General features: G+C 37.9%; 3 protein-coding genes across 20 annotated transcripts in view; 1 reads left to right on the forward strand and 2 right to left on the reverse strand.

Moving 5' to 3' along the window:
* The window catches only part of LOC123310913 (coiled-coil domain-containing protein CG32809), a 63,038-nt gene that overhangs the window by 13,486 nt on the left and 26,275 nt on the right, over positions 1 to 23,277 (forward strand). For 16 of the 17 annotated variants that reach the window (XM_044894622.1, XM_044894623.1, XM_044894624.1 and 13 more), the window contains 4 exons: positions 33 to 201; positions 555 to 608; positions 1,458 to 1,656; positions 5,168 to 5,354. In XM_044894622.1, coding sequence (XP_044750557.1) covers positions 33 to 201; positions 555 to 608; positions 1,458 to 1,656; positions 5,168 to 5,354 — 609 coding nt within the window. The remainder of the gene's footprint in view (positions 1 to 32; positions 202 to 554; positions 609 to 1,457; positions 1,657 to 5,167; positions 5,355 to 23,277) is intronic. The other variant, XM_044894611.1, reaches the window with a different exon arrangement.
* On the reverse strand, positions 5,805 to 13,202 carry LOC123310917. 2 transcript variants are annotated; one of them, XM_044894628.1, is made up of 5 exons: positions 12,962 to 13,202; positions 12,080 to 12,445; positions 8,949 to 9,163; positions 7,750 to 7,849; positions 5,805 to 6,749 (listed from the first exon to the last, which is right to left on the reverse strand). In XM_044894628.1, the coding sequence occupies exons 2-5, from the start codon at positions 12,381 to 12,383 to the stop codon at positions 5,899 to 5,901; spliced, it is 1,470 nt and encodes a 489-aa protein (XP_044750563.1). In that variant the 5' UTR covers positions 12,384 to 12,445; positions 12,962 to 13,202; the 3' UTR covers positions 5,805 to 5,898. The 2 variants fall into 2 exon arrangements, with proteins under 2 accessions (XP_044750563.1, XP_044750564.1); XM_044894629.1 differs by lacking the exons at positions 12,080 to 12,445; positions 12,962 to 13,202 and adding an exon at positions 9,767 to 9,905.
* On the reverse strand, positions 18,453 to 22,961 carry LOC123310919 (nicotinamidase). The gene is made up of 5 exons (XM_044894632.1): positions 22,765 to 22,961; positions 20,652 to 20,838; positions 20,187 to 20,555; positions 19,581 to 19,749; positions 18,453 to 19,335 (listed from the first exon to the last, which is right to left on the reverse strand). The coding sequence occupies exons 1-5, from the start codon at positions 22,863 to 22,865 to the stop codon at positions 19,112 to 19,114; spliced, it is 1,050 nt and encodes a 349-aa protein (XP_044750567.1). The 5' UTR covers positions 22,866 to 22,961; the 3' UTR covers positions 18,453 to 19,111.

The following is a 23,277-nucleotide window of genomic DNA, read 5'->3' on the forward strand; positions in this document are numbered from 1 at the left end:
TGATATCATTTGGGGTATTATATTTTTTTCAGGGTCAACCCTGCGGATATGGAAAATCCTCCAACGCCATGCTCTTCGACGATGATCCTGGGATAATGTCGGAAGTGGAGACAAGTTCCACGGGTTTCAGGAGAGGAGGAAAACAGAGAAGTTCGTTGCCAGTTGTTCGAACACCTAGCAAAACCTTAGAAAGGCCGTTAGGTGAGTAAAATTTTGATTCACCCCTTGAAAATAATAGCGGCCGGTTTCATAATGAAACTCAAAGTCTCTTCAATTTTAAAGCTTCCTTAGTTCTACCATAAATCTCACTAAAGGAAGCTAACAGATTAATTTGATTATGAAACAAGTCGTGAAAAAAATAAGGGATATACTCGATTCGAGTGTCTTCGATTGGAAAGGACAAAGCTTTGATAAAAATATGCTGAGCACAACTAGAAGAGAGAAAATTCAGGGTGAAGAAATCGTTTAGCACTACTGCCTTTTTTATCTGTTCTTCTGATAAATAGTGTTCTTTTCCTAACTTATTTATTGAATTGGTTTCTTATTCCCCCAAGCTGAGTCACTTCAACATCATGACCCACGATATCCATGTCTACTGAATATGCAGGGTGAGTCTTGGCTAATATAGATTTACCCCATCCCAACCCCCTCTCACGTTCTTTGTAACCGATCACATCGAAGTTGAGAAGGACAAAAATTGATAGGATTAGGATTCGCTGATTCTTATTCAGAGGACAAATTATGTAAATTTTGTATCAAAATGTGATATGTTTTTAACAAAATATCAGGGAATTTGTAATTAGTGATCTGCGTGGAAAATGGAGTTTGCCTTCGACAACTGACCCAAGATTATCCAGTTGATTCCACTGAAAAAAAATCAGACTAGAAGACCATGCAATTTTATGGGAGAAGTATATGAAGAGAGTAACCAAATGAAAAAAATCAAACAAAGACTCACCTTGTATAAAAATGCAGTTCGTAGGAATCATACCGCGAATTTGAACTAGTCACAAAGTCTATTTATTACATTATATATAATACCTATATCCTCCTCATGGAAGTATTTTCTGCTAAATTGAAAAGGGAAATATTCTCGAGTGGAAGGAGCGCTCAAGAAAATTAACAATGAGCTTAGGTCTTTTGTTTGAATACTTTTCAAATGTCTGGCACCTAACATCCTTGAGGTAAATCATATCAACAGAGAAAAAAGAAAATAACAAAACTCTTTTCGAAGCTGAATTCCTTCGGTAGATCAGAATCTAGAATCTATGGACAAAAAAATTCACTATCGTCGGAGCTCCAACTCACATTTCGATCTATCGCTCGCTTCGGGGCGAACATAAAACCCCGTTCTATCACCCGGAAAGAGATTTTTATTTAATTCACGAATGTGCTAACGACCCCAACTATCTGGCGGGGTTCAAAGTTCACCTAATCGTATTCCGCTTCTCTTCCAGGCCTGGTATTTCTCCAATATCGGAACGAGACGAAACGGGCGCTTCTACCTAACGAAATCACCTCCATCGATACCGTGAAGGCCCTGTTCGTGAGGTCCTTTCCCAAGCAGCTAACGATGGAATATTTGGATTCGCCAAACGTTAAAATTTACATCCACGATTCTTCCAAGGATATGTTCTACGAGCTGGAGGATTTACGGTGAGTGTTTTTACCCTTCGCCCACTCTGTTGGATATGAATCCAATCTTTTCATCAAAATTTTTTGACATAGATGCATTTTTAGAACCATTCACACAAGTAGTTCTTCCTCAGAAACCACCAAAAAAACTCTGAAACTTCATTTCAGAGCCAATTTCCTTTCTCTATATGGAGAATTTCAAATTCAAAGTATTAGGCAGACCAGATCATTTCCCAGACTTCAATACCGTTGATTCTCTGGAAAATGGTGAAAAGAACGGTCTATCTTGTTACAACATCTTGTAATTGTCTCAGATCGAGACCGAAAGGCTTATAAAATATTATTCGTCCAAAGACTAGGTTGTTTCTGATGTTTTGACTGAAAGCAAAACAAATCTCAGAGTAGATTTCTTACGAAACCACAACATTTTAATATGTCTGAACCTGAACACCTCTTCCGGAAGCATAAACTGTCTACTTGTGATGTTTAAGAAAAGATATTTATAGAAACTGGAGTACAAATCAATCAAGAATCTGGTAAAAATAGATTAGACTCAAGAGTTTTGCCTTTCCTTCTGACAGCATCAACGTGAACTTGTAAACATATCCGCAGGCTTGTCTTCATTAACGATAGGAAGGAATATTTATAATAGAAACGAAACGTTATACTACAAGGGCAGAATATCTATTTTTATTCAGTTGAGAATTGTTGTTAATGGAAGGAGATATAATTTGTTGGTTTGTATTGCCACTATAGTCTCAAGGTACTGATACTGATGACGTACGGGGATGTGTTGATATCTAGTAAGCCTAGACCAGTTCCATGCATAAAAAAATATTGCGTTACCATAGCAACGAACAATAACTCATCAGAAGTATCAGTGTGAAGTTTGAGGTCTAAAAGTAAACCAGAATTATGCAATAAATTAAAAGAAAGAAGATGTCCACCGAAATTGTGAAAATCGAAAATCGAGCCATCATCAAGTACCTGTATTTAAAAGGGTTAAGAGGTAAGCAGATTTACGAAGATATGCTTAATACCCTTGGTGATCAATGGCCTTTCTATACGACCGTGACAAATTGGACTGCAAGCTTCAAAAGAGGTGAATTTTCCATTGAAGATGATGACCGATCGGGAAGGCCAGTTTCTGTGTCAGTCCCCGAAAATATCGTTGCAGTCCATGACATGATTTTATCAGACCGTCGAATTGGGCTGAAACGGATATCAGAAGCACTGAATATTTCATATTTCATCGCGTTCATCATATGGTTCACGTCAATTTGGACATGAGAAAAATTTCTGCAAAATGAATCCCCAAATGTTTGAATGTTGACCGAAAGCGTGCAATGATAGAAGCATCGCGTTCGATCTGTGCTCGATTTGAAAACGATGTAGACTTCTTGAACCGAATTGTTACTATGGATGAGACTTGGGTATATTTTTACGATCCAGAAACAAAGCAACAATTGATGGAATAGCGACAGTCTGGTTCTCCAAAACCTAAGATGTTTCGTGTCCAAAAATCTGCTGGAAAAGTTCTTGCTTCAGTTTTTTGGGATTTTCATGGAGTAATCATGATTGATTTTTTGGATAAGGGTAGAACAATAACCGGAGATTACTATTCGACATTACTGACCACTCTACGGCAAAAAAAAGAGAACAGATCAACAGATGAGATTGTTCGTCTCTCAATGAACTGACAACGTAGTGAAAGATTTCGCAGATAAAATAAAACTCTATTCGATATGCATCCCCATTCAGTTACCAAAGCTTTATTCCCGATTCCTTCTCACACTCTATGTCGGAGAAACTATGGAACGAAACGAATTTACTGCCTCCAATGGAAACCGCATTTTCATTAATGACGCTTGAAAATATTCATGAATTCGGTCTGCTCCAGAAGTTAGAGTTTATCACTATGTGGATTACCGTAGCCGAGGAACTTCCCGGTTTGATTTCTCGAGAGGGAAAAAGTGTGGAAAAAAGATCGGAGAATTGGTTGGCAATATTTCCCCAAACTCTCGAACTTGAAATCTGTTTACAATGGAAGTTTGATACGCTTACGTTGGGAGGGATCGAGTTTTATGAAACCGTTCTTGCCGGTATGGATTTTTGTCATGTCGCTAATTTAATGGAACATCGATTTTGGGAAATATCGCAGGGCTCCAAGCTGTCCTTCGTACATTCTCGTTATCTCCAATTTCATGCTCGAAATGAGTTCCTTGTGCCAGTACTTCATAACGAGAATGCCCCCAATTTGTATTGGTAAAGTCGCCCTGAATAATTTAGTCCACAGTGTTATCGATTGGTTCGTATTTATTCAATCAAGTGTGCCTACATATACGTAGTCAAACCGTACATTTCGATGTTGTAGGATTAAGATTAAATATGATACTCTCACACTTTTAGTATGACTCATTCTTTTGTAGCTTCAAATTTTAAGTAGGTACTTATCTTAATAAGCTTTCAGGAAGATAATGAACTGACACATTTATATGGAATGGAATCATTTGAATTGAAACATAACATCTTCTGCTTTTTCCATCTTAGAATCACATCACTCACAGAAAAAAGGGAGTGAAAACAAGAAGAAATCAGTGAACAATGTAATATTTCGTCAAATTGATTTGTTCATTTTTCTTCAGTTGGAGTATGTGTTTATCGCTATGTTGCATTTCTGATATCTTCTTTGTGGGTTCATTTCCACGTCTTTTTGATAGCTGAAGATAGGCGCAGAATCTCCTATCAATATACAGGGTGTCAATTTGAAAACTTGCCAGTCCAATTATGTCACGACAAGGATGTTTTCAGAGAAAATGCCGGAACAGGTCAATTTATTTTCGTAGGGGGACATATTTTGAACAGAATTGTAAGCCGTAATCTCCTTTCAACCCTAGGTGTAGAATCTATCACTCCTAAATTCTCAATAGGGAATAGGGGGTGAGCTATACCTCAATTGATATATCACTTGACCCTCTACATAAATACTATGGTTTGCAAATTTTTATTCAGTCCTTGAAGCAGTTACAGGGGCTGACAATTTGAAAACTTGCCAGGCCAATTATGTATCGACAAGGATGTTTCCAGAGAAATTGCCGGTACAGGTCAATTTTTATTCGGAGGGAGACATGTTTCTAGCAGAATTGTAAGCCAAAATCTCCTCAATCTTAGGTGTAGGGGACCCTCTAGGACCCTCTATTCCCTATGAAGAATTTAGGGGTGATAGCCCCTACACCTAGGGTTGAGGAGATTTCGGCTTACAATTCTGCTCAAAATATGTCCCCCTCCGAATAAAAATTTTCTCTGAAAACATTCTTGTCGCTACATAATTGGCCTGACAAGTTTTCAAATTGTCACCTTGTATTATAGTGGATATCATTTCGAATATGAGATCAAAATGTGCTATGATTTAACATAAATATGGGGCTGTAAATCTCTTGATCAAACATCATCATAGTCTCCTTTAGAGTGCATGTTTTCCAGAACCAGATGTCTTATTCCTTTCAACTTACCTTATATTTCTTCTTTTCAGGTCCCATTTACGTGAAATACGCGACCGATCAGTGTTGCGCTTGTTCGAATCAGCTGACGTATCGGGTGGTTTACCCATGGCGGGTATCGGAATAGCCGGTGGGGTCGGCCATTTTGAGGATCCAAGCTACTTCTCCGAACCGGAATTCGACTCGGAATATCAGCACCAACACATACACAAAAGCAAGGTAAGGAAATGTTTTTATTTCATAATTAGAAATGTGGACAAGTTTTTATCGCTCGACCTGTATAGTTTTCGAGATCGTCCAGCTTCCCTGGAAATCAAGTCCTCTACCACGAAATTTCTATAATCTTTTCGAGAGCAGGGGAGTATAAGCCAATAATTAAAAGATATTTAGATGCTTAACACCATCTAGCAATCCACCATTACTGAGGATGCCGAAAGAAAGATCGTCAGCATCTCGAGTAGATGCTGACCAAGCCAGTGATGGAAAACTCTACTATTCTCAGAATATAATTGAAGACTATGAAAATTTCAGAAGGGTTTCAAGATTTTTTGGTAGACCACTTTTCGCTGAATGTAATATGCTAGTAGTCATCGAGTGAACCATCCACTGGTAGACCACTCAGCTCTATAGCTAACAGCGTAAGGCAACAGGTCATATTCGAAACACATGATTGGTTTAATGTATATTAATTAGACTAAAAACCTACAATAAATTATCCGTATAAAAATAGAAAACTCAACAACACAATTCTTGGGCTACAATACTAGAACGCCTTGCACTGCGGAACTGCGGGAAGGTAGAAGGCACCAGAATATAACTTCTTCGCCACAGTCCTCCAACCGAACACTAGCGCCTTCTCGAAAGGTTCCTCCTCACATCCACTACACACGTTCATCACCGCCTTAACCTCCGCCTCTGCCGGTTCCCTCTCTTCGCTCTGTTTCTGTAGGTTGAGAATCGGTTGGTTGTCCCCAATGCCAGCTAAACCTTCGAGCAGACTCTGCGAATATATTTCGTCAGCTCCAAGACTGCCGTCCAAGATGGTACCTCCAGCCAGGATGATTTCCCTCTTGCTCTTCTGTGAGGTGTCGCGTTTGGCCGCGGAATGGATGATGCTGGCACCAATCACTGGACTATCTCCGAAGGACAACGACTGGGAGGAGTAAGACCCTCCATCTGTTGGCAACAACAGCTGTCCTCCCTGTTGTAACTGCGACGACTGCAAAAGTACCTGTTGCTGTTGTGGTATCTGCACATATTGAGCCTGTGGTCCTTTTCCTGACTGGAACTGTTTGGCAACAATGCTTTCCACGAATTGTCCGTTGACGTACTGAGCGTTGTAATTTTGGCCGGGTACTGGAATGAGTTGTGGTTGTTGACCACCAGCCAAATTGAGCCTGAGTCCACGGTTCAACTGACCTCCGGTCAGAAGAGGGTGCTGAGGAAGGGTTTGACTGGGTGGTGTGGTCGGTTTTGGCGTTGTGGTTATCGGAGCTCCATCGTGGTCGAATTGATGGGCGTGATGGTGCTTGTGATCCTTATGTGCCTTACCGGCTGTGAGAGCCACGTTATAGAGCTGGACCATCGTGATCTCTCCCAGCATCCCTCCAGATCCTAAAAAGTTGATAGAATGAGATTTTGTGGTCACTTGCATTCACCTGCTAAGGAAAAATACTAATTGGGACAAGTGAAGAATTAACTGAACATGGGGAAAGACTTCTTTGACTTATATAATTTTCATTACCGAATGACGAAGAGTTAAACAAAAACAATTTTCTATTATAGCCAAGAAAAAACATAGTTAACAGAAAATTAGACAAATTTAGAACTGATAGAGATAGAGAAATGTATCAAACATGTTTCGGAACTATGAAAGCGTAGGATTTTTGAAAAATACTATTAAATCTAATCGATGTAAAAAACCTTGTTTGCATTAGTGAGCAAAATGTGACCAGTTCTTTCGTAGTTTACTCTGTTAAGATCGAAACCATCTCTGAATTAATTTCTTAATTAGAATTTATAATTGTATTTTCTTTCCTCCATCCAGATTCTAGACAATCGGAACTGAAATTGTGGTAATGAATTCAATTCAGGCAATTTTTTGTTGAATTGAGAGCACTCTACACACTTCCTCAAATTATTCACAGCACGAAGTGAGCTGGAAGAGAAATGGTCTAGACGTTTAACAGATTGTAGGAAATGCTCTACTATCATTCCTCATTGTCGTGATAGTGCTGTAATTAAGACTCGGAAGAGGAGAATGCAATATCTTTCCGATCCTTATTACGGCCGAGGACTGCAATTATGATAGCAAGACTCAATTTGCGGTTTAAAAATGTTGATCGCGAATTGGAGTAGATAGTTAGGTACCTACGTGATTTATCTTTCGGCTCGAGCTACTCACTTTTACTTTAGACGGTTCCAACGGCAATTGAATACGGAAAAGTGGACGAATGCATTTCTATAATTGAGATCGTAGGTAGGTAATTTGAAGGAAAACTTCTCTCGATATGTTACAACTTCTTCGACGATTAGAAGATTGGATAATTTCCGTGTTCGTTTTAAAAATATTACATGTAGTTTAGGTATGGAAAATCTCTAGGAATTACGTTACCTTTTGGAGCTTGAGCACCTTCTTGGAAGCCTCCTCCGAGTTGGGTTTGGCCCTGTCCACTGATTGCAATTCCACCTCCTGGTATTTTGCTTCCTACCAACTGCGAAACAAAAACAAAATGATGGATGAATAAATTTGTGTCGTTATCAGATATTGATATCATTTGAATCTATAGGATCAATGAGGAAACTTCAGGGAACAATAATTACAGTTATTCCCTTCGTGCAAAATGGCAACAAAGTGCCAAGACTCATCATAAACCAATATTCGAGTCTTTGCGATCCGTCAGACATCTAACTGTTGCAGATCATGCGATCTCTGATAACTCTGATAAAACGGTTCAATTCAATTCATGCAGGAGAGCTTCGTATTGCAATTTATGTGATTGTTTGGAACCATTGATTAATGAATGACTCTATTCAGAATTCAGATACGTGAACTCGCACGTGAAGTAAGCTTAGGTTAAGATACATTTCGGTTTCGGTTTCATTTTGTAAGGTTAGGGGAGTTTAGAAAAACTGGAAGAAGGGGGCTGTAGAAACATCCCAAATTTTTTCGAAGCCTTGAGATATTTATAGGCTACTTCTTATTCTGTTCTTCCATGCAGTATATCGAATGACACTATACGATATTGAAGGCAACGAAGTCCATTACTTAACAAGGTATGTCGATATTCCGATGTATAGATATTCCAGAAATTTGCATCCCCAAGTGAAAACGACAGGGGAATGGAAGTTGAACATGGAGAACATAATGTACCTACAGTATTTCGGTATGGTCTCCTTCTCTGTTGTAAACAGGGGTAGCATTTGGTCTAGTAGACTAGTACGAGTCACAACACATCATGATGAAGGATGAGGATTGAGGAGCTTAGATTAGATTGCCCAATGCATGTGGTCTTAAGTCTTTGTACATGGATTCTTAGAGGAGGAAGGCTAACACAGTCTAAAATACAATGTATTCGAATCAACCAATTCTTATGAAAGTCACCTAAATGATATCCTTTCCCCTACCGTATAAAAATCAGGTCAAAAAAATCGTTAACGGAGTTACCTTCCCGATGGATTTCGTCTTGCTATTTCGGGGCTAAGCCGACCTTTCTGACGTAGAAACGGGGGCAATTAGGCGTTCATTCATAAATTATTTATTTCCCGTCATCGCGATGACCGGATGAACCCGAAACAAGGAAATGTACTCACCCTATTGTGGAATCCACGTCCCACTCTCTCCGCATTCACCCATATTTGCCATTCTCCGGTCTTGCCGTTCCAACTCTGGCAAGTGTGATACCATTTGTTCAGCCTGAGTGGATAATTCAGACGGTAGAATGTATGACCCTCCACGGACATACTGAAGTAGCTGGATCGCTCCGTGTTGGCTATCCAGGAGTATATGGCACGTGGTTGTCCGTCAACTGGAAATGTATGGTGGTTAGGACAGAGTTTGTATGGTCTAGCCATCGCCGAGAGCTTTTGATTGAATTTCGTGATTACGATATGGAAATCTATGATCATAGAGGTCGGTTGGAACCGGAAATACATCACGAAACATGGACAGTTGGAATTCAATGTGTTGTTAGCAAAGGTAGATGATTGCGTGTCAAAATATGACTTCGAAAAAGTCCGAAAAGGATGGGGTCAGTAAAATATTCTTCAAGACCGGACAGTTGCTCCGAGGTCAATGAAATTTCGAGATTTATTACTAGACGAGAGGCAATTTTAGAATATGTATCACATAAGGCTCTATGATGATTTTCCTGGGAGATACGCACACTCGAAAGTAGACCTTTGAAAAATTTCCAAAAAGTCGATTAAATTTCGTGGTATATAAAGCAAATCACCCTCAGTTCAATTCACAACTCTCGACATCATTGTGGTTGAACTACGAAAAATAACCATAACAGAATTATACACTTGACATTGGATTTCGTATCGAAATAGGTCAGGAGATATCTTGAACTATGATCTGTCTAATTATAACAATATCGTAATTAGATCTTAATGAAAGTATATCATACCCCAATAACTACAACCACCGCAGAAAACTCCATTCATTCTGTATGTCCGTGCGCGTTGCATAATGAATGAAATTGATACCGCAAACTTCATAATCCGTCATTAACGGAAAAAAGACCAAAAGTACGACCGGAATATTCATGTCATTAAATATAATGACAGAAAATCGTTTTCAAGGATAACCGATAGAAAGTGAAACATCGGAGTTAAGTAACTGATATAAGTAGCCTTTTTGAACATTGCAACTTGAGTTGATGAAAGGAAGCAAACCTGAACCACGCAGGAAGTTTATGAAAGCGAAACAGCTTCTACAGTAACGCGCACTAACCTGTAGCAATAAAAGATTTTATTGTTTCCCCAATAAAACGTACCATTTGGGTAATGAAACCGAGTAGCTCGGATTTATTTTACTGCCCCTCGCCATCAATGATGTACTTACCTCTTGTTTGTGCAGGCTCAATACGAAGTACGTTACCGAGAAAATGGGAAATTGTTTCCTTGAAATTTCGCTTCATCTTATAATGTATATCTTTATCTTTGAGAGGCGAAGAGCCACTATTTTACTCAAATTGACATCTAAAGTTTGCTAAATTATTCGAGGATCACAAACTGCCGATCGCTGATTGAATTTGGATTGTCATACTGAAATTTTTCAAATATTCCTATAATGAAGTTTAACATTGAAGATAATAAGTATTCATGCGAATTCCTATTCCAATCCTCCATTCTTCACAGTGTGAATTGAATGCATTCAGTAATATCAAAGATTATAGAGTAACCTAACTCTATATAATCTTTGAGTAATATGACTTGGAGCATCAAGAAATCTTTGCTGAAATAAAAAGAATAAACTAAAAAAACTAATCTTCTTTTTTTTTGAGGTATTGCTAGTTTTTCCATGATTTACTTGTTTTTTCAGAGTTTGTGGTTCTCTTCGCGAACTGTTGCCAGTGCCAACACGCGTCTGATCAAGAAAAAACTCCCGATGTAGTCATCATATGAATAATTACATATAATAATTGAGGCATAATTATAATATCTTACTTTCAATGTTAGCTCTGTAACCTTCTTTGACTTTTAAACCGAATAGGATGTTTATTTCGATGGATGCCATTCAATCCCCAGCTGAGTGGACCAAAAAACCGTTTTTTTAATCCATAGTATTCTAGCATAGAATTCCAACTCCATGAATAGTTTTACATGCTTGAGGCAACTCACATTCCCCAGGATAAATTGAAATGATCCTTTCAAACAATTTATCCCAGATCCGGGCATAATCAATAGTTTCTTCTACGAATACATTTTCTTCTAGTGTTATCGCGACACCAATTGATTATTACCTTCACGAGAGCGTCATTCTGAAATCCAATATCGGGAAAACAAGACATTTCAAGTGCTGGGCGAGTTCTCTTGGAAAATCATTATCAGGCGTCCGTAACTAAAGTCTGGAAAAACCCGTCAGTCGTGGAGCAATCGGAAACTACCCACTGCCTTATCCAGGGGTCTATCTCTCCTCCATTATTAGATTCTCACCCAGACGTTTCACGGGCAGAATTTAAATATTGGTCGGCCCTTATTAGGATTACCCAGCCAGATGTATAGTTAGACTGGTGTTGACATTCGCATCTGAGGAATCGACGATGGAGGGCCAATAATTCGGTTTTTTCATTTCGGAGGATGAGACAAGTTCGGATTTCGATTTACATTAAGGTGGAGATGAGCGATTTCCAGATTTCAGCTTCGCACTTTGAAAAGAACTTTCTTAATTCAAGAAATAGGGTGTCAGAAAGAGAGGTTGTATAAGGGCTGGTCACAGCTTGATATTTAGAGAAGTTTATTCTAGGGCATGACTTGTTTGACCTTTTGAATGTTGACAGAAATTTGGGAGGAGTCATTGAAATTGAGCATTGCTGTCATCCGCTCTTTTCTTCTGTTATCTGACAATTATATGTTTTAATTGTCCTATCCTTAGTTCTGGAAGACGTAAAACGTTGCGGATTTCTATGAGGAGTTGACTCATTCAATTTTCAGCTGAAGTTGCCACTAATTGAGACAAACAAGTTCTGAGATAATATTTATAGATCACAGCAAGCAACTAAAACAATACCATCAGCAGTAAATTAATTTCTGCTCGCTCGAGTGAAGATCAAACGATATCGTTTCATTGTCAAGTCGATCATTTCAGATGTTGAGAGTTTTAGCATTTGGTTAAAAGGTAAAAGACGCCTCTTCAAGTACAGAAACTGGTGAAACATTTACTCACCGAGTTTTACCGTTTCCTATATGAAGATATCATTATAATTAGGTTAACTAACCTGCGTAGGAGAACAATGGGTGATCGTTGGAGTGATTCGTGAATTTACTCCAGAAACAGAGGGTGAATTCCTTCAAATCTGGCATCTCGGTTTTGTACTGAACATACTGGAAATAAAGGTCCTGCGTGAAACCGACCTTGAATATTTCACATTGGCCACCAGGGGCTTGCTGCTGGTAATCTTGAGCTGAAATACCGCCATAGCTCTGTGATATTGGCTGGAAGGGCTGCCAGTCGTCCTGCTGAATACAGTTGGCTAGGTGGAAAACAACCGCCAAAACGAGTGAGGTGACTTGTAGCAACATCTTTTCTAAAATTTCACTTTGTATTATCTCGGCGTCAAATCGACAGTTTGGCAGATTTCATCCTAAAAAGGAACGAGGTTGTTATAATGACCAAATTATAATTACAACAATATATTCTCGAACACGCGAAAATAACTTTCACTATCCGAACGTTTTGTCAGAATTGTTAATTCTGGAGATTTATAAACGCTTTCATTCTATTAATTTAAATTCCTTGTAATAGGGACATTATATATTGAATTATTCTTGTCGTGTCTCCGATGCCATTCATTCTTGGTCGGTTGCTTTTTCTATTCATAATTGACATGCATTTATTGTATAACTGGAAGGCCTAGCAGTGATAGTTCCAAGTATAATTTCCTTATATTCCTTCGAACCCACTCTGGTGCAAATAAGCTATCTACCTACTTCCCAGAATTGCATTGAATTGAATAATTTTTAATTAATTCAAATTTTTATCTCCCTCTTCACAAATTCACAATAAATTTTAAGTAAAAACCAATTAGTTTCTCATATTCTTTCATTCAAATAATAATTCGATTGATTAGTTATTATTCTCATATCAGTAAAGCACTTACATTCAAGTCAAAACAATCCAATAACGAGTTGGCACCAACTTGAGCTGGGAAAGCTCTCACAAACCGCCCGAATGTGATAAACTGAAGAAATCAACTGGAGTTCTTGCTTCCCGTTTTCTTCAGATTACGAATTGTGTAATTTCAACGCCACTTGTGTGTGGAAGGTACTAGTGGGGATCACTTTCCTTTCTTGATTTACCTCAGTTCTTATCCGAAGAGATATTTGAACCGACTGACTGATTGACCAATATCGTCGGCATACATTATATGGTTTCTTGAGATCCCCGTCCTTTTGGAAATAGATCCATAGTCTGAATACCTTCTAGTCAATGGGAGTTACGCCATCGATGGTCTCGTGAGTAGATCTTTATGAGAAATCGATGGAATTTCATTAGTGCTTTGGTATTTGTCGGATCTCGTTAATTAAGACTTTTCGATTCTCGCTATCATTATCAGTCAACTGGAGCTTCCTCAGTAATGGAATTATATCGTTTCCTCTAGCTCGGAAGAGGAAACGAATAAGCAAATTATATTATTGTTTGTTTGGAGTTACGAGAATGGTCATTAACTATAACATCACTATATTAACATCCATCATCATTGAAAGAGATCATTGGATTCTTATAAATTATATGATTACCACAGGAATAAATTAGAACATGGATGGGTGAAGAAATACAGGGTGTTCATTTCACGATAAATCACACAATCAATACATGTTATTTCCCAATCTTATTACTACTAACTTTCATTCATTCAAGATGCTAACATCTTTTCTGGTGCTCCAATATATTAATCTTTTCCATAACGCTCCGAGTGGGATTTGCAAACAATGCTTCATTTCCTATTGGTAAACGCATCATCCAAAAATGTTGGAAATAATCAGAGATAGCGGAAAATGTATGGTTCAATTTGAATGGTCCCCGTCCCATCACAGTCTGATTAATTACTGGAAATGTTCTTTCGTATCGCACAAGAGATTAATTGATGAATAAATTGCCCCATGAATTTCAAGGAAACTTAAATTGTGAAGGGAGGAAGATTAAATTCAAGGATATAATGATACGAGTAATGATGTTTACAAAACAGAGTGTCTCTCGGGGTAGAAGGCCTATGAGGGGTTTTGAGAAAAAGCAATGAATGATTGTTCTGAAAATTGGATTGTCGGATCGATCTACAATATTTTTAGCTACGCTCCTACTTAAATTGAAATCAACCTAATTGGAATATCCTGTGTATTTTCAAGGTATCTCGAAATTATCATTTATCCTTTTTTCCCCCTTTTTTAAGGACATAGTCCTGTAGGAGTTGAGGCTCTTCAACATTCCTGGAATTATGATGTCAAGTTTTCGCATCATCTCTTCAGTGATCATGCTTGTTTCTCCAGATGATGTAGCTTAAAAAGCCAAATATACTAGTGCCTTTCTTTTGCATAAAAAGTGTAGCACTTTTCTACACTCGATTTTAGTATTCGTTTGCTGATTGGACCTAGTCAAAAGGAGGTGTAGATGAATTACACCTCTTCTACACTAGTGTAAATCAAATCGAGTGTAGAAAAGTGCTACACTTTTTATGCAAACGAAAGGATCTTATGTCTCCTATCATTTCACTTATTCTGTTGGATTTCTGCTACCGTCAATGTTGACAACGAGACCGGATCTGGTAAACAGCCAATTTACAGTGCTACGAAATTAGCCTGCCAGTCGTTAATAAATTTTCAGAACAATAATACGTTTAGTTTTCTTAAAACGCCATCCTTTCAATTGTTTTTTGGCATATTCCTCTGATATCCGTACACAAACTTTCGAATGCTTTTGTCCTTATTAATCGATGTCATTTCTTTTCAGGTAAGCAGAATGAAATTTCCGACAGCTCGCACAGGTGAGTTGCATTATGCGAATTTATAATTCCCCCTCAGGCTGTAGTAAAAGTGGTTTGATTCGACAATACATACCACTTTCGTATTCTCAACCGATTTAAAATGGAAATGAATAACCCGTAAAGATACCTAAGAGTAATTTTAATGGCATCTCCATTTTGTCATTGAGACAACGGACAGGGATGTTGAGGAATCGATCGCTTTTTATGATCTGTGCTGCAAGAATCGATTTCGCTATAATATTCGGTATGGCTGTCCCAGTTTCCGTAATGATAATGTTTATTTGGAACATGAATTGGAGTGAGATTTCCTAAGTTGGCCTCATGATATTACAACTTGAAGGAATTCGAAGAGCTTCAGGGCAATATTATTGATCGGTGTAAAAATGTGCGAAAAATAGCGTCTCTGCACAATTTTAAATAAAAGCTTTGTCGGAGATCTGAAAACCTGTCAAAAATCTTAGGGCTGGCAACGTAATCCTTATAGCAGATCTCACCATATCCTACATCAAGGCCTGGTTGAGCAGTCCATTTTCAAGCCAAGTTCAAGGTTGAACCTAGCTTAATTTTGACATCATTTTCTCTAGCGTTTTATTACTGATGATTTCAAACTCATTCAGTGTCAGAGCGGTATTTTCCTATTTTATACAGATTTCTTCCTGCGAATAATAAGATAAAGTAGTGAAGAGTCAAATAAATATATCAAGAAATAACTCTTTTGATACATGTGCATATTCTTCTTTGATTTGGCTCTTTTATAATTAAAAGAACCAGTAGCAGTTGCAGGATATTTCCAGAGGTCTCATATAATTATTTTCTGGCAGTAATCCATTGGTCAACAGGCGTTTTTCAAGAAGTTTTAGTGATCGTCGTACAGCAGTCAAAAGTTCCCTCAGAGAGTCAATATTATGATGCTTGGTCATTGGATTTTTCAGCATTGATCCTGAAATCTCAACTTTCAATGTAGAGAGCCTCATCTGAGAAATTCTAGAGGAACTGCCTGACCTGTGCAACTTCTCATTTGTCGGCCTGAGTTGACAGATGTTTGAGGGAGCTTTATGGCGGAATTTTTCGCATATCGATTTTCACTTCGTTACAAAAACGGAGGATGTGGCACGACAGCTGAACTACTTTCGAAGTAACGGGATCGCACACGTCTGCCTACATTACATAACTTATTATTTGGTTATCCAATGGATTGGGTCGAGGAACCATGTCGTCGAATCAATGGATAAATTCACGAGAATTCCCATTTTCGTTATGAATTCTGGTGAAAGGTGTATTTGCGTATCATTCTAGTCGATTCGACACATTGCGTTCTGCGTTATGCAACTGAAGATTAAAATGTTCTTGTCTAGCCTATTCTGGTTTTTAATTGGATGTTTAACGTCTGGAATTGTCATCGTAGGTTGCGATAGCACCGCTCCTTATATTTCTTGTAGGTCGAAACGTCAGCTGAAGTTGCTGTTGGAAGATGCAGACAGAATAGTTTCAATTTAACCTTTCGTATCATTCGAATTGTGTATGAAGATTCAAAGAGAGGGTATACACAAAGGATTCGTACAGGATGATATCGACATTTGTTCATAGAGTTTGAAATGTCTCCGCAGCAAAGAAAAAGACATTCCTGAGTCTTCTATGCAGATTGTTGGCTTAGGCACCATATGGCATTTACTCCATTTTATATTCTCATTCCGCTATTTCTGAGATGAGAGAGAAAAATATCTCTTTGATTTGAATATTCGCATAAATTATACCAGGAACCAGATGATGAATTGCCAGACTAGTCTGGCAAATTTATAATGCAAAATTCTTATGATAGACTCACGGATATTTAGAAAGAGACGCACTCTTGATATTCTATTTCTCGCAAGATGGTTGAGGTTATATAGGAAAGAAATGGGGCTTTATGCATTGAAATTCATGTTTGTCAGTGAAAGGAGCCCTCTTTCATAAGCATGTCATATAAAAATTTGAAACCATTTTTGTTGGATTCATCCATAACAACTGCGATTCGGGGTTTTAGAGCAAGCCAGGAAACCAGGAAAAAGCTGGCCAATATTTCACCATCGAACCAATAGATAAATAGAAATTGGAATTTCTTAGTATGTATTCCATACACTTATGATCTAGTCTAGTATATAACGTTTGACGTTTGCTTGAAGTAACTGTAGCTTCAGTTACAAGTTACAGCAACTTGAAGTATCTTTTGTGGTATAAATATAAACATTTAGTGGGTTGGCGAATAGCTGGTTGTCTTGAATGACTATTTCAGATAGAAAATGAACATTTTAAATTGTGCACAACGTATTTTCCAATTTTCACAATATTTACCCATATTACCTGCTAATGTTTCATCAATTTTTGTAATAATGAACATTATGTGTTCAGCACTCTTTTCATAGCTATGAAAATGTGTATCGATGATATATATTTATTTTGGTTTGTATTGCGAATCGGTTGACTAAATGCCTATAAACACTCCTTCAACATTCGGAATTGGTGATTTATAAGGATTTGCCGATTATTATTATAAACTTCTTAATTGATAGGTGTATTTTCTCGTTATCAGATATCGGAATGTTCCGTTAAGGTATATCATGTTATTATGTACGTAATTGACATTCTTCTATTGGCAACACTCAACTTAATTAATATTTTCAGAGTTCTTTCGAAATGGGCGAATACCATGAGTAATCGAAAGTATCTAGTTCTCGTACTTTTGTTAGTTGATTGACAGTGGCATGAATTGGTCATGACAAGATCAGTAAGCACCTCCTAACTATAATTATATAATATTCATACTGAGCGTGAACTGAACGGTTCACATACTCATCTCACCTTCGAACTCTTTTCACTCCCACGCAGATATGTCATTTTTCTCGTGACTTTGTGCTTTGAATGCCGAATTACCGTCATATACCCAGTGGCTGTGGCGGATCTCTTTTGTTTTCATCCACCCAGTTTCCTTGAATTTCGAAGTAACCTCGTCTGAGATCAGATTAATCAATGATGTAATTTGTGACTGATAAATCATAAAAGTTATGAATTTCGCAATACGCAGACCAATTGGGAAATAACCTACCTATCCTTCCAAATCGAGATAAGGAACTCCTTCTTAGAATGAATGTATGCGTAGATCTCCCTTGAAAGTCGAAGGTCAAAAACTTATGAAATTGAGGCCTTGTAGACTTTTTCAGGGTTCTACTGATATTTTAGGTTTTGAGTTCACTTTAGAGAGTTTTCATTGTGGAAAAACAGTTCTGGTTGTAGATTATGGGTGTATTCATTGATACGAACATTGTTTCGGAAGGAAATAAGGAAGGTATAATTGTGTATACAAGCACTAAACCAAAAAATTCCACGATGAAGTCCTAGGCTAGGGTAGCAAATATCGATTCAAAATACTTCAGAATAACAACGCTTCTGCTTCATCCTAAGTCAGAAAGATACCCATACATCAATTTTTTTTTTCGAATGAAAATAGGTATCTTCTAATTGGATTGGGTAGTAGGATATCACAGTATAAATTCTTTTCACTGAATAAAACATGTGGGATTTGAGGTAGAAAGCGGATTTTTGAATGTGGAAAGTAAGAATTTCATTATCAAAACATATTTCAGCGATTTAATTCGATAGGAATTCATCAACATGAAATTTTCGATGAATGCGGCCACTTTAAGTGGTTCGACTGAAACTGAATAAATTGAATCACATCCAGCCATTCAATATATCTACCTACGAGCTGATTGAGTTATGCAGATGATTATTTCCGGCAGAGAGTGGATATGAATTTATCACATAACAATTTGCGCCTTCATTATTTTGTTAGTTGGAGTACCGGTGATCATTATTTCATTAATATTAAACCACTTCTTCCAGCTGAAAATTCTCACAGCTTTTTGTTGTGAAATATACTAAATACTATAGTTAACAAACCTCGGAATTCTGATTCCATCCATACATGTCAATAGATTAACAGAAATAAAGGTTTAGTGTAGTAATTCCTCGAACAATTTTATTGCTTCATCTTTCGTTATTATTCTATTGAGCAGAAGACAGTTCACAACTCAAACATTAACCAAAATATTCCCCACGCGAAAACAACTGCAGGAACTACTCAAATAAATATAACAAGAAAAATGCATCGAAAATCTTCACAATCTCACTAAAGGATAAGAAAATATTAAACTATAATACTTGAATAAGAATACTGATGATCCTAACTTGGCTCGACATCGATAGGCTATCAGGCAAACTATCTAAATTTCTCTAAATTCTCTTCTTCAAGGTCATCGCCAATTGGTATCCCAATTCGGGTCTCCTGTTTTTACCGGAGACCATATCTGCCACATCCTTGGAACTCACGACCACCCCATGATTGCCTAGGACGTGTTGTTTCGTTTGCTCCATACTCAGGAGGTCTACACCTCGACAGCAATCTTCCATCAGGATGGTTCGGTAACCGCTTGACAAGGCATCAGCTGCTGTTGCTCCTGAAATTGGACGCGATTCAAAGACGTTATCCTGCTGACTTTTCGTATTTCGTTGATGTTTCTGGATTATTGCATACCGGTGGGAAAATTTCGGCATTATGCCATTGTTGAACACATAGAAAATTATCTAGATTTTCCACAGAAAATATAGTAATAATGGGAAAAGTTTAGTCGGTACATTTCCACGAAATCATTGTCTTGAATTCGAGAAATCGAAGTTATAGCCAATCTATATTGATACTCACCAACACAGACGTCGTAGGCCAAGCCACAAATATAAACATCTGTTATCTTATTTGCTCTGAGGTGTGCATCCAACTTTGTGTCAGACAATTTCATATTGTCCCAAAAAACGGAATACGAATCGATGTCTGGGTTTGTGCCCTTGTATATCTTTATAGCATTTTCGGCTACCTGAAAAGTTATGAATGAGTGAATTTAGGGGATGATGAACAGTAGCTTCAAACATAACATAAATTGCTACCTGAAAAGTTATGAATGAGTGAATTTAGGGGATGATGAACAGTAGCTTCAAACATAACATAAATTGGTCTTTATATATGTTGATAAGAGACGACTGGACTTGCTCTTAAATCACCAATTCTAACTACCTGGGAAAAGTTCAACCCTTGGTCATACAGTTTTTGAACAAGATGTCTGATTTATCCTTATTTCGAAGAGTTGAAGGTTGTGACACCTAAGATGTTCTCTACTCTGAACTGCAGGTGCAATCTTCGAACAAAAGAACAATATTCGAGTCCCAACCTGATCTAAGCCTCACGGCAAAGAAGAATCAGACTGATAGTGTCAAGAATGCTGATGTCGAAACGCTTCTTGTGAATGCCACTTACTTTGAGATTCTTGTGCAGTTCAGCACCCCAGGAGTTTTGGACGCAGTGTTTCGGCCACAGCCTCTGCTTGATGGGTGGATCGCCGTCGAAGATGACTGTGTCGAAAACCTTGGCGTTGTCAGCAGTCACGGGACTGGATTCGTGGATCGGTCTGTTGTGCACGTTTTCGATGAAGGATACGTGGTCGATCGGATGCCAGTCCAGAGAGTAGAAGATGGCCTCGAACTGCACCGTCTCCAGTAGATTGTTGATGGGTTCTATGATTTCCTCGCCGTTCTGACTTGCCGGACATTTTCGAACGTCGAGACTGCCCGATATGAAGTCGTTCTGCACATCCACCATGACCACCGCGGAGACCGGTTTGACAATCTGAAAAAAATTTCGGAAAATTTTTGCAGTGAACTTTTCTGTCTAATTTCCTTGGTGTACAAAGACGGACGATAAGTGGCATCATCTACGACTTACTATCTTTATCCAGTCATTCCAGCAAGTGGCGAATTCTTCCCTGTCTATTAGTCCGTTACCATTTTTATCGAACACTTCAAAGATTCCTTCCAAATGATTTCGATCGATGTCATAGCTCTCATCTTTGCCATTTCGGAAAAGGGCTCTGCATAATGTTTCGAATTCCTTAAGATTGAGGTTGTCATCACTGCAACAGAAAACATTCTTTAAGAAGTTTTCATTTATTAAATTTTTCTTTTCACGTCAGGAAACATGGGTCGATATGTCGAAAAAAAATATCTGAATTGGAGTAGGAGAAGGTTCAGTGAATTATCCATTTGTTGGAGCTAAATGCTGAGAAAAACTTGATTCAGAAGTTGAAGAACTTCATCCGACCCTTTCCAAGCGTTTTGACATATTCTTTTCACTCAACCATTTCGTTCATGATTTTGAGCAGTTTGTCATCATTATGTCCGGATTCCTCCAAGGTATCGAAAAGGGAAAATAAAAGGGCGCATGTTCAAACTCTACTTTTTATATCATAACAACACAAATTAGTTACAAACTATTTTACATAAGCACGTGATTTACGAATCGAGGATATGTTTATAAAGCCCATCAGATACATTGCTGCGATTACCTACTGTAAAAACTGAACTTCCGAGCGAAATTTACATAATTTCCATTCTGATGGATCCTCGTAGATATTATCCTGGGTCATCATTCTCTCTGTTCTTTCGAACATAATGATAATTGTTCCTGATTATGCCTAGTTCCGTTTATATGAGACAGATTTTTTTCATCGCAGAAAAAACTAATTGGGAGAAATCAACAACCGATTAACAAAAAGAAATCTAACAGATAATCTAGCATAGGTTACAAATTGATTGATTAACAAGTTCAGAAGGCTTGATCAATATTATATTGCTATGATACTACTATTTTTTTCTGGCAAATTGTTGATCAGACAATTAAGCACTCCCAGAATAACAATGACTGGAGGATTTTATTGAATTATACGAAAATTGACTAATATTTTGTTGCCTTGTTGAAAATTGAGATATTTCTTATATTAGTGCTTCCTCGGCGAAGAGTTCTAATGTTGTCCTAACATTTTTCATAGGTTGATAGTTTCTACATTAGCTATCGATAAAACGAGTTTTAACCTGTGAAATGAGGAAACATACGGGTTTTCAGGCTTGAATCTTTCGATCTATGCAGTGAGATCGTGAAGTTTTTGAAAATGCAATAAATTCATCGCACTCATGAGACAGCCATCTATGAACGAATAGAGTAGGTAAGAATATGAGTTCAAAGCATTCTACTCATATCTATGGAGAAAGGTGACCAGGTTGGTTTCTATCGGAATATTCGATTTCTGTGTAAATTGGTAGGAAATTTCAAGTACTTTAAAATATTAATTATACTTTTAATATAATAATTCAAGAGTTGAAATTATTGAGTTGGCGAGTGAAGATAAGAACTCATCGATAATTTTAAACTGATAAATTTTTGCACCTCATGGACCTCTGTTCCAAGTTTCAAATAGATATATCCAATTTTGACGCGAATGGTATTCCACAACCTTGTAGTAAGAAAGGTTGCCTGACTCCTGACTCCTTCATCTTCTGTTGGCACCAACCTAGGGATTCTCAAAATATTCCAGGCTTCGACTATGCCTTCTATTCTTTAATCCTCCTGGATTTTTTTCGAAATTTTTTTATTCATATTCCATCATTTATTTGTTGGATATCGTTCGATATTGGTAGGTACAAAATTTCTTGGCTTTAAATCGCATAATTTCTAGTGGATAGCTGATAAAGAAAACTATGTTCTTTGTGGTTTTGGAAATATATTGAGTTAAAGTAAAATGAATGAATAAATTCCAAAACATGTGGAAAATGAAGAGTTATTGGATGTGACAGGACCAAAAAATAGTTTTTATCTGTTTCACACATAAACGAGCCAGTTTTCAAAAATCCTCCAACCGGTGAATCCCGGATATACGTGATGAGTTTGACAGTTCGGTGACAGCTGAGTGGAAATGTGCGAACCAAACGAGAATACAATAAAATTGAACAATATGGACTACAGGACTTGAAAGAAGCAACAATAATTTCTGTGTTCTGCTTACCAGTCTTTATCGAATGCGGTGAAGCACGCCTCCATGCCTTCGGCCACGGCGTATTCGGAATAGCGATCGATAAACAAACCTTCCTCCTCGGTGCTTCCCATGACTGGCCCAGCGCGGGAATCTCAACGTGCGGAATAAGCTGCATACACTGGAAATTCGCTCAGCTGTGAAGTCTGCGCCACATTTTCGTGGCTGACACCGGTGCCACGCCATGGCGATGACGCCATTTGACGCTCCCCAGGTCCGGGAGCTCACCGAATTCAATTAATTGTTTTTTTCTTAAATTTTTCAATATCGAGTATGGAAGTTGGAATGGAATTTTTTTCTTTGGAGTTGTGGTATTGGTACATTCGACTTCTTCGAGGGATGAACAGGCTGAAAAATGGTCCCGTAATTTGCCAACTGATCAGAGAAAAAAACCCTTCGAAACGTCAACCTGTTTTATTCAAAAATATTCGCAATGATGGCAAACTGGTGTGGATAAACTTGCCAATAATTCTTCACTCTTAAGTC

This window comes from Coccinella septempunctata, chromosome 4 (assembly GCF_907165205.1).
Source record: "Coccinella septempunctata chromosome 4, icCocSept1.1, whole genome shotgun sequence".
Lineage (NCBI taxonomy): Eukaryota > Metazoa > Arthropoda > Insecta > Coleoptera > Coccinellidae > Coccinella > Coccinella septempunctata.

Coding starts and splice junctions, on each gene's coding strand:
- LOC123310919 (XM_044894632.1), bottom strand. CDS start 22,865: ATGGGAAGCACCGAGGAGGAAGGTTTGTTTATCGATCGCTATTCCGAA. Junction 19,750..20,186: donor AACTGCACAAGAATCTCAAA/GTAAGTGGCATT, acceptor ATAACTTTTCAG/GTAGCCGAAAATGCTATAAA. Junction 19,336..19,580: donor GGCCTACGACGTCTGTGTTG/GTGAGTATCAAT, acceptor GTCCAATTTCAG/GAGCAACAGCAGCTGATGCC.
- LOC123310917 (XM_044894628.1), bottom strand. CDS start 12,383: ATGTTGCTACAAGTCACCTCACTCGTTTTGGCGGTTGTTTTCCACCTA. Junction 7,850..8,948: donor GACGTGGATTCCACAATAGG/GTGAGTACATTT, acceptor TTTGTTTCGCAG/TTGGTAGGAAGCAAAATACC. Junction 6,750..7,749: donor AGGTGCTCAAGCTCCAAAAG/GTAACGTAATTC, acceptor TCAACTTTTTAG/GATCTGGAGGGATGCTGGGA.